Raw genomic sequence first — 11,567 nt, 5'->3', positions numbered from 1 at the left:
CACACACACACACACACACACACACACACACACACACACACACACACGAGTGAAAGAAGAAAGAAAGCAAAAACAGTAGATTCAGAAGGTCTCCTCAGTCTAGGGACTGGCTCCGAGTTGGCTGATCAGAGCCCATGCATGGCACACACACAAATAAAGGGCGACAGGATACCAGCTTCTGTGCAGTTATTTAAGAAAACCTCTCTCAAATCCTCTCATAGCCTTTTCTTCTCCAAGAAAATAGTCTCACCATCTCCAATCTGTCCTCATAACTGAAATGTCTCATCCCTGGATTCATTCTCATAAACCCCTTGTGCACTCTCTTCAATGCATTCACATCCTTCCTTTAGTGTGGTGCTCAGGCTGTACACAAGTTTCGAGTAGAGGTTGAATAAGTATTTAAACAAGTTCATCATAACCTATTTGTTCTTTTTGCTCTCTGCCCTATTAAGAAATTCTGGGATACCGTGTTTTATTGACAGCCCTCTCGACCTAGAGACAGTAAGGACTGCAGATGCTGGAAGCCAGTGTCAACAAATGTGGAGCTGGAAAAGCACAGCAGGTCAGTTCGCATCCGACCTGTTGTGCTTTTCCAGCTCCACATTTATTCAGCTCTCTCTACCTGTCCTGCCACCTTTCATAAATACCCAGGTCTCTTTGCTTTTGCACGCACTTTATAAAAACATCCTTCATTTTGTACTATTTCTCCATATTCTTTGTATCAAAGTGTATCACTTTGCACTTCTCCACATTGAATTTTTTCCGCAACCTACCCACTGACTCCATGAATGTGTCAACGTGCTTCTGAGATTGTACACTGTCCTCCTCACAGTAACAATTCTCCCTTGTTTTGTCATCTGCACACTTTGAAATTGTTCCCTGCTCATCAAGATCTGGATTATTATCTGTACTAAAGCAAGGATTTTAGTACTAACCCATGGGGAACTCCATCACAAACCTTCTACCAGCTTGAAAATACTCATTGACCATTACTTTCTATTTCCTATCACTCAGCCATTTTTATGTTCACCTTGCTGCTATACGTTTTATTGCATGGCCTATTTTTTCTTTACTCATTTTGTGCGATGTGGGTGTTGCTGGCTGGGCCAGCATTTATTACCTGTCCCTAGCTGCCCTTGAGGTGGTGGTAGTGAGCTGCCTTCTTGAAATCTGCAGTCCATATGCTGTGGGTTGACCCACAATGCCCTTAGGGTTTGAATTCCAGGATTTTGACCCAGCGACAGTGAAGGAAGGCAGTATATTTCCAAGTCAGGATGTTGAGTCGCTTGGAGGGGAGTTGAAGGTGCTGCCCCTGTCCTTCTGGATGGAAGTGGTCGTGGGTTTGGTAGATGCTGTTGAGGATCTTTGGTGAATTTCTGCAGTGCATCTTGTAGATAGTACACACTGCTGCTACTTAGCAACAGTGGAGGAAGGAGTGGATGTTTGTGGATTTAGGGACAATAAAGTGGGCTACTTTGTCCTGGATGGTGTCAAGCTTCTTGAGTGTCACTGGAGTTGCACTCATCCAGGCAAGTGGGGAGTATTCTATCACACTCCTGACTTGTGCCTTGTAAATGGTGAACAGGCTTTGGGAAGTCAGGAGGTGATTTACTTGCCGCAGTATTCCTAGCCTCTGACCTGCTCTTGCAGACACTGTGTTTAAGTGGTGAGTTCAGTTGAGTTTCTGGTCAATGATAACCCCCAGGATGTTGACAGTGGAGGATTCAGTGATGGTAACACCACTGAATGTCACAGGGAGGTGGTTAGATTGTCTGTTAGTGGTCATGGTCGTAGCCTGCTATTTGTGTGGCGCAAATGTTACTTTCCTCACAAGTCTATTGTGTGGCACTCTATCAAATATCTTTTGGAAGTCCAAGTGCACCACAATAATGGCCTTGCCCTCATCACCACTCGCTGTTACAATTTGTTTCCACATGATTTGCCCTTAAATTCACTCTGGTGCTTCCAAATCAGCCCACACGACTATCAAGTGTATCACAAATAACTGTTTCCTGAAATTTCCACACAACCAAATCAGTAATTCTTGGGTTGACCTTCACAAGTTTTTATTTTGAACAATGGCATTACATTTGAAATTCTCCGGCCCTCCAGCAGTACACCGAAATCCAGAGAAAATGGAAATATTGTTGCCATTGTCACTACAATTTCCACACACTTATCCTTCAAATTCCTTGCATATTTTTCATCTGGTCCCAGTCACTTATCGACCTGAACTATTAGCAGCTTATCCAATAACTCCTGCACAAGAACTTTAAACCATTCTTATGAGAATACAAGGTGTAGAGCTGGATGAACACAGCAGGCCAAGCAGCATCAGAGGAGCAGGAAAGCTGACGTTTCGGGCCTCGACCCTTCTTCAGAAATGGGGGAGGGGAAGGGGATTCTGAAATAAATAGGGAGAGAGGGGGAGGCAGATAGAAGATGGATAAAGGAGAAGATAGGTGGAGAGGAGACAGACAGGTCAAAAAGGCAGGGTTGGAGCCAGTAAAGGTGAGTGTAGGTGGGGAGTTAGGGAGGGGATAGGTCAGTCCAGGGAGGAAGGACAGGTCAAGGAGGCGGGTATGAGCTGGGCTGGGTCTGGGATGCGGTCGGGGGTGGGGAGATTTTGAAGCTTGTGAAGTCCACATTGATACCATTGGGATGCAGGGTTCCCAAGCTGAATATGAGGTGCTGTTCCTGCAACCTTCGGGTGGCATCGTTGTGGCACTGCAGGAGGCCCAGGATAGACGTGTCGTCCAAGGAGCGGGAGGGAGAGTTGAAATGGTTCGCGACTGGGAGGTGCAGTTGTTTAGTGCGAACCGAGGTAGGTGCTCCACAAAGCGGTCCCCAAGCCTCCGCTTGGTTTCCCCGATGTAGAGGAGGCCACAATGGGAACATCGGATACAGTATACCACATTAGCAGATGTGCAGGTGAACATCTGTTTGATGGGAAAGGTCTTCTTAGGGCCTGGGATGGGGGGTGAGGGGGGAGGTGTAGGGGCAGGTGTAGCACTTCCTGCGGTTGCAGGGAAAAGTGCCGGGGGTGGTGGGGCTGGTGGGAAGTGTGGAACGCAAAAGGGAGTCACGGAGAGAGTGGTCCCTCCGGAAAGCAAATAAGGGTGGGGAGGGAAAAACGTCTTTGATAGTGGGGTTGGATTGCAGATGGTGGAAGTGTCAGAGGATGATGCGCTGGATCGGGAGGTTGGTGGGGTGGTACGCAAGGACGAGGGGGATTCTGTTTTGGTTGTTATTGTGGGGAGGGGGGTGTCAGGCATGAGTTGCGGGAAATGCCAGAAACACGGTCAAGGGCGTTTTCAACCACTGTGGAGGGGAAGTTGCGGTCCTTGAAAAACCAAGGACATCTGGGATGTCTGGGAGTGGAATGCCTCATCTCGGGAGCAGATGCGGTGGAGACGAAGGAATTGGGAATAGGGGATGGCCTTTTTGCAGGAAGGTGGGTGAGAGGAGGTGTACTCTAGGTAGCTGTGGGAGTCGGTAGGCTTGAAATGGATATCGGTTTCCAGGTGGTTGCCAGAGATGTAAATAGAAAGGTCCAGGAAGGAGAGAGAGATATCGGAGATGGTCCAGGTGAACTTAAGGTTGGGGTGGAAGGTGTTAGTGAAGTGGATGAACTGTTCGAGCTCCTCGAGCCAATACAGTCATCAATGTAACTGAGGAAGAGGTGGGGAATAGGTCCAGTGTAGCTTCGAAGAGGGATTGTTCCACATATCCTACAAAGAGGCAGGCATAGCTTGGGCCCATGCGGGTACCCTTTTTCTGTAGGAAGTGGGAGGAATTGAAGGAGAAGTTGTTGAGGGTGAGGACGAGGATAAGGGTGTCAGTAGAGGAGGACTGGTCAGGCCTGAGGGACAGGAAGAAGCAGAGGGCCTTGAGGCCATTTGCATGGGGAATGCAAGTGTATAGGGACTGGATGTCCATGGTAAAGATGAGGTGTTGGGGAATCAGAAGTTTTGGAGGAGGTGGAGGGCGTGGGTGGTGTCACGGACGTAGGTGGGGAGTTCCTGGACCAAGGGGGAGAAAATGGAGTTGAGGTAGGTGGAGATGAGTTCAGTGGGGCAGGAGCAGGCAGAAACAATGGGTCGACCAGGGCAGTCGGGTTTGTGGATTTTGGGAAGGAGATAGAAACGGGTGGTGCGAGGTTGGGGAATGATGAGGTTGGAGGCTGCAGGTGGGAGGTCACCTGAGGTGATGAGGTTGTGGATGGTTTGGGAGATGATGTTTCGGTGGTCGGGGGTGGGGTCATGATCAAGGAGGCGGTAGGAGGTGGTGTCGGAGAGTTGGCGCCTGTCTCGGCGATGTAGCTGTCAGTGCGCCATACTACAACTGCGCCTCCCTTGCTCAGCGATGTAGAGGTCAGTGAAACCATTCTGATGACTGATTTTCCACTTCTGTCTGGTCTCAGCAGCATCCTGCCCAGATGTAAATAAGTTGCTAATTTCTCATTTCACACTTCAGCCACAGATTTTTGCCTCTAAATGAGAATTCACTTTTTGGTCCCTAATTGGCCCTACTCCACTTTTTAACATCCTTTTAATGTTATTTTAGACTTTCGGATTTCCTTTCATATTAGCTGCAAGTCTTTCTCATAAACCTTCTTTGCTTCTTGTATGTGTTTTTACACCTCCCTTTTGAAATTTCCGTATTCAGCTTGTTCTCAAATAGATTTATGACCTGCCATCTGTTAAAAGTGGACCTTTTCTACTTGAGGTTAATTTTATTACTTTTGTCATTCAAGGGACTTTTTATTTGTTTGACCTATCTTTCTCTTTTGAGGGAATATACCCTGACTGTGCCCAAACCAACTATCTTCCCTTTGAAGGGAATATGTTATAATATGTACCCACCAACATTTGCTTCCAGTCTATCAGGCCCAGCTTTGTTCTTGCTCTATTTAAAGACAGGTGTAAAATATTTTTTTTCAAAGTTTTGCCAGGGGAGGCGATGGCCTAGTGGTATCATCACTGGACTGTTAATCCAGAGACCCAGATAACATTCTAGGGACCTGGGTTTGAATCCCGCCACGGCAGATGGTGGAAGTTCAATTCAATAAAAATATCTGGAATTAAGAATCTAATGATGACCATGAATCCATTGCTGATCATCAGGAAAAACCCATCTGGTCCACTAATGTCCTTTAGGGAAGGAAAGTGCCATCCTTACCTGGTCGGGCCTACATGCGATTCCAGACCCACAGCAATTGATTCTGAACTGCCATCTGGGATGTTAGGAATGGGTGATAAATGCTGCCGAGCCAATGATGCCCTCATCCCATTAAAGAATAAAGGAATATTAATTCCCCACTCTCATTGCCCAATGGATCATTATCCATTTTAGCTACTTTGCCTCTACTTTTACATACTTGCAGAAATTTTGTCTGTTCATATATCTCTTCAATTTTTTTTCTCAATTTACTTTCTCTTTGGTGTTTAGTGATACTTTACTGGTTTCTGAAATGCTTCTAATCTTCTAATCTGTAATTCACCTTTGCAGAACCTACACTTTCTCTTTCAATTCAAAATCATATGTATAAATAGTCAATGATGGTGTGTTCTTCTCAAAGACTCTTCATTCTTAACGTAATTCCATGCTGCCATTTGTGAAATATACTCATATATTCCTGTCACTGCTTCTCCACTATCTTATCTTTTATCCTACACAAATTTAAGGCACGAACTTTAGACCCACAATTCTGCAAACCTGCAAACTTCTTACAAAGTTCTGTTAGATTATGATCACTTTTGCCTGCAGGATATTTTACTGAGATCATTCATAAATCCTGTCTAATTTCACATTACCAGATCTAAACTAGCCAGTTCCTTGATTGGTTCCAGAACATACTGATCTAACAAAAACCAAAAGAACTACGGGTGCTGTAAATCAGGAACAAAAACAAAGTTGCTGCAGAAATTCAGCAGGTCTGGCAGCATCTGTAGGGAGTGAAGTAGAGTTACCATCTCAAGCCCAATGATCCTTTGTCAGAACTGAAAATAGCTGAGGAAGGGTGGTATATGCCGATGTAAGGCTAGGGTCAAGGGGTTGTGGGCTGATCGAGTATAAGTGCCCAAAGAGTTACAGAGACAGTGAATAAAAGAGAGACAGAGAGAGAGAGAGAAGAGATAGACAAAGAGCTTGCTGATGGTAAGCCAAGAGAGGGATAATTGCTGGAGAGGGTTTGAATGGGAAGTGTAAACAGTGAATACAGGTGGGCTTTGTAGGGACTACACCAGACAACAGGACTTGCTCATTTGGAAATTGTTAAACTTACTGTTGAGGCCCGAGGGCTGTAAGGTACCTAGAGAGAAGATGAGGTGTTGTTCCTCCAGATGAGCTTTGTTTCAGCACTGAAGCAGCCCTGAGACAGAAATGTTGGGATGGGAACACAACATCTCCTGAAGCTGGAATGAGGCATAAAATCTAAACAAGGGCTTACATACTTAAGACAGAGATGAAGAGGAATTTCTTCTCTCAGAGGATGAACCTGTGGAATCCTTTCCTGCACAAGGGGGTCAAGGCTTGGTCATTAAGTATACATATTCAAGGCTGAGATAGAGTTTTAAACAGTAAAGAAATGAGGGGTTCTGGGGTAAAGGCAGGAAAGTGGAGTTACACATTATCAGATCAGCCACGATCTCACCGAACTTCAATGGGTTGAATGGCCTACTTCTACTCCTATATCTTATAATCTTATGACCTTAAAAATTAATCTTCAGATGCATTACAAACAATACCATTGAAGAGTTGCTGGTAAAATAACCGAACAAGTTATAGGCACCTCTTATTCCGCTTGGGAACCCTGCAGCCCAATGGTCTCAATGTGGGCTTCACAAGCTTCAAAATCTCTTCTCCCCTCCCCCAACCTCATCCCAAAAACAGCCCATTTCATCCCCGCCTCCCTGACCTGTCCATCTTCCCTCCCACCTACCCACCCCTCCCATCCCACTGACCAACCCCCATACCAACTCCCTACCTACACTCACCTTTACTGGCTTCATCCCCGCCTCCTTGACCTGTCTGTCTTCTCTCCACCCATCTGCTCCTCTATCCACCTTCCATCATCGCCTCCCCCTGTCTCTATTTATTTCAGAATCCCCTTCCCCTCCCCCATTTCTGAAGAAGGGTTCAGACCCGAAACGTCAGTTTTCCTGCTCCTCTGATGCTGCCTGGCCTGCTGTGTTCATCCAGCTCTTCGCTGTGTTATCTCAGACTCCAGCATCGGCAGTTCCTACTATCTCCGAATAAGTTAAAATGCTCCTTACCATACACGGAGGCCAGAATCACAAGGAGCAATAATACAATGTTCTGAATCGCTTTCATCTTAAGGTCTTATCAGGAGAACCATCATCTGGAGGGGGAGAGAGAGAGAGAAAGCATAGTTTCTTTATTTGTCAGAAGTTATTCACCATTAATCTTTTATGCATGGTGTTACAAATGAGCCTGGAGAAGAGCACTGTCACGTTAGTCCCACTGATACACAGTCACAAGGTAAATTAGCAAGGAAAGCAATTATCAATCATGAAATTTACAGGAAGCTTTGTTTAAAAAAAGACACCAATGTCCAAGGTGAACTTTCAATGACCTCTTCTGAAGAAACCACTCCAGGTATGTCTACAATTCTTGAAATAAATTCCTTTTTCCACAATCCTTCAGAATTTACGGTCTCCATATAATATTAAACATCAAGTTTCTTTGAAACAATATTGTTCATCTATTATTGTTGACCAGGCTGTGTACCACTAATAGCAAGTTTTTGGTGTATTATAGATTTCTGCGGGTCTAATAGCCCTGAACATTACGAATATCTGTGCACTGCATTGTTTTCACCTTCTTGTATTGTTTTGTGTCTCCCTCTGGAGTCCTTCATCAAATCGTTGCTCATCTAAAAACAACCTAGCATTAAAGGGGAGTCAAGACTTGAATTTTTTTTTCCTGGGATGTGAATTTCACTGCTCGCCAGCTGTCATTGCTGTGCAGCAGGTGGTAAAGAAAGCAAATGATATCTTGGTCTTCGTATCAAGAAGATTCGAGCACAAGAGCCGGGATGTTTTGCTGCAATTATACAGGACCTTGGTAAGACCACACCGAGAATATAGTGTGCAGTTTTCGTCTCCTTATCTGAGGAAGGATATTCTTGCAATAGAGAGAGTGCAGCAAAACTTTACCAGATTGATTTCTATCATGGCCTGGACTGATGATGAAGGGGGGTTGAATCGGTTAGGATTTTATTTGCTGGAATACAGAAGAATGACACAGGATTTAATTAAAACCGATAAAATTCTGACAGGACTAGACAGGGTAGACTTGGGAAACAGTTTCCTAATGTTAGGGAATCCAAAACCAGGGGTCACAATCTCAGGGTTACAGGGTAAACCATTTATGACTGAGAGGAGGAGACATTTTCTCACTGAGACTGTGATGAGCCCGTGGAATTCATGACCAAAGAAAACAGTTGAAGCCGAAACATTATCGGATTTCAGGAGGGAGTTGGATATAACATTTGCGGCTAAAGGGATCGAAGGACAAGGGGTAAAGCATGAACAAGCTATCCAGTTGGATGATTAACCATGGTCATAATGAATGGCAGGCAGGCTGAATGGCCTACTCCAGATCCTAATTTTCTAAGTTTATATTCCTAATTGCCCTTGTGAAGGTGGGAGTGAACTACTTTCTCATACACCGGGATAATCAGAGGACACTAATTTAATATGAATGGCAAATTCACTGAAGGTGGCATAAGGAAAAGCCTCACTAAAAGGCAGCACATTACACAACTCATTGCACCTTTTCTTAGTGACCTCAGACTATCTGCTCGGAGGTTAAAGGTATTCTGTTAAAAGGGGCTCTGTATTATCTAAAATGTTCATATTCAATCTCTCTAACTGAAGCCATAACGCAATCCACCCAATGACTGGATACGGATGAAAGGGAAGGTTTTACTGAGGGGTTTCCCGTGCGGACAAGGGATAAAGGACTACACCTCGAGATCACCCCCTTCAGTTCATCAGGTACCAAACAAAGTCACTTCACCACTTTACTAACACCTTCCACCCCAACCTTAAGTTCAACAGGACCATCTCTGATACCTCTCTTTCCTTCCTGGATCTCTCTGTCTCCATCTCTGGTAACCACCTGGAAACTGATATCTATTTCAAGCCCACCAACTCCCACAGCTACCTAGAATACAACTTCTCTCACCCATCTTCCCGCAAGAATGCCATCCCCTATTACCAATTCCTTTGCCTCTGCCGCATCTGATCCCAAGGTGAGGCATTCCACTCCTGGACATCCCAGATGTCCTCATTTTTCAAGGACCGCAATTTCCCCTCCACAGTGGTCGAAAACGCCCTCGACTGCATCTCTTGTGTTTCCCGCACTTCAGCCCTCACACCCCCTCCCCGCAATAACAAGAAAGACAGAAATCCCCTTGACCTCACGTATCACCCCATCAACCTCCGGATTCAATGCATCATTCTCCGCCACTTTCGCCACCTGCAATCTGACCCCACTACCAAGGATATATTTCCCTCCCCACTCTTATCTGCCTTCCGAAGGACCGCTCTCTCTGTGATTCCCTCGTCCGCTCCACACTCCTCACTAGCCCCACCACCCCTGGCACTTTTCCCTGCAACCGCAGGAAGTGCTACATCTGCCCCTACACCTCCCACCTCACCTCCATTCCAGGCCCAAAGAAAATCTTCCACATTAAACAGATGCTCACCTGCACATCTGCTAATGTGGTATATCGTATCCGCTGTCTCTGCTGCGGCCTCCTCTACATCGGGGAGACCGAGCAGAGGCTTGGAGATGGCTTTGTGGAGCACCTACGCTCGGTTCGTGACAAACGACAACATCTCCCAGTCGTGAACCACTTCAACTCCCCCTCCCACTCCTTGGACGACATGTCCATCCTGGACCTCCTCCAGTGCCACAACAATGCCACCCGAAGCTGGAGCAACAGCACCTCATATTCCGTTTGGTAAACCTGCAGCCCAATGGTCTCAAAGTGGACTTCACAAACTTATGTCCCACACAGGGTTTTCATTCACTTTCAGTCTCTTCTTTTCCCTTCCAGACCTGCAAAGGCTCCGATTTGTTTCCAAAAAAAATCCCTGAACACACTTTTACGCTCAAGAATTTTTCCTCCTTCCGTTTTAAGGATATAACAGTCAGAATATAGATCTTCCTGCTTTGTAGTTTGACTGATCAACTCCGCACTTCAGTATTTAATTATTTGTTCCTAATTTTTGTCCGAATCCCACCGTCTGTAAGATTTAAAGTTAATCTCGGGGGCGCCGTTGTGTGTTGTCCCAGGGATTTGGGGGTGGGGTCGGCTCTCATTCCATTTCACGGTCTTACAGTATTCACTGCCTCAGCAAAGGAGCGACCCGCACTCAGTGCCGAGAAAACCTTCATTTAAAACCAGGGGACTAACGATTTATTTCAAGAGATGATCGTTCTTTCGGGCTGAATGATTGATTTTATTTGAAATATAAACACAGCAAAGTTTCATAGTCTGACTTTTACAAGACGACTTTTACTTCCGTGTCTCTTGCTGGTTGCAATGTCTAACGCGGATGGCTTTAATGTGGAAAAAAAATCCTCCCGCTCCTGTTCCTTTACACTGACAGGACCCAGTTCCACACTCTGATAAGTGATTAGAGACACTTTTTTTAATTTAAAGTTTAAAACATTTCATTGAACAGTTCCCATCTGGGCCCGGTTTGGCTCCTTGTGTTTAATTGGGATCTTTCATCGTGAAGAACAACGTCCCAATTCCACTGGAAATAAAACCTACCCCCGAAAATAAAGAATCTTTCGAGCTCGTTACTTACTTGCAGCAATTTGATCGAAGACTTTTCGCTCTTTTCCAGCAGATCTTTGAAGACGAGAAACCTACGCAGCGGAATACCCTAAAAACTTCCACTTTCGGTTTCAATGAACGCTGATCGCTGGATGTGATGTCACTCATTGGCTGGGACTTTATTGCATATCTCTAATTTCCCTGAAGGGGGTGGTAGTGAGCTGGGATTTTTTTTCAAGCCACTGCATTGTTTTGGGTGTGGGACACTTACAGCGCTGTTAGAAAGGGAGTTCTGGGATTTTGATCCAGGGGCCTTAAGGGAACTGTGATATATTTCCAAGTCGGAATGGTGAGCGACTTCGAGGGGAACTTGTTGGTGTATCTGCTACCCTTGTCCTTCAAATGTTAATTTAGATTTATTGTTTAAAATTATAAGATGGACAATCATCCCTCTTTCCTGAAAAGGTACTTGGCTGGTGTCAATGTTTTCTTTCTAAATTAATCCTGAAAGAGAAACTTTGTCGCATGCCAATAACCTAAGGAAAACTGAACAAACGTTTTCCAATTTTCAGAGTGTACATCTAACAAAACCCATGAAACATAAAAACGTCAATAAATTAAATCATAATTAAACCATCTTTTACAGTACTGACCCTGCAGATTAGGTTCTGAATGACTCATTATCAGTTATTTAACGTCTCAAGCAGACACCACGTGTCCCATCTCCATTGACCGCACCATTAAAAAT

General features: G+C 45.1%; 1 protein-coding gene across 1 annotated transcript in view; it reads right to left on the bottom strand.

The window, feature by feature from the left end:
• LOC125488227 (butyrophilin subfamily 1 member A1-like) overlaps nucleotides 1-10,978 on the bottom strand; it is a 65,031-nt gene extending 54,053 nt beyond the window's left edge. Inside the window, exons 1-2 of the mRNA XM_048621157.1 lie at nucleotides 10,851-10,978; nucleotides 7,278-7,363 (exon numbers count right to left, since the gene is read on the bottom strand). Of these exons, the coding sequence (XP_048477114.1) occupies nucleotides 7,278-7,335 (58 nt within the window). The 5' untranslated portion in view covers nucleotides 7,336-7,363; nucleotides 10,851-10,978. The remainder of the gene's footprint in view (nucleotides 1-7,277; nucleotides 7,364-10,850) is intronic.
• Nucleotides 10,979-11,567: the final 589 nt, after the last annotated feature.

The sequence above is a fragment of the Rhincodon typus genome, unplaced genomic scaffold (genome assembly GCF_021869965.1).
Source record: "Rhincodon typus isolate 14 unplaced genomic scaffold, sRhiTyp1.1 hic_rhity00000070, whole genome shotgun sequence".
Taxonomy (NCBI): Eukaryota; Metazoa; Chordata; class Chondrichthyes; order Orectolobiformes; family Rhincodontidae; genus Rhincodon; species Rhincodon typus.
This window is presented reverse-complemented; position numbering and strand designations above follow the sequence as displayed.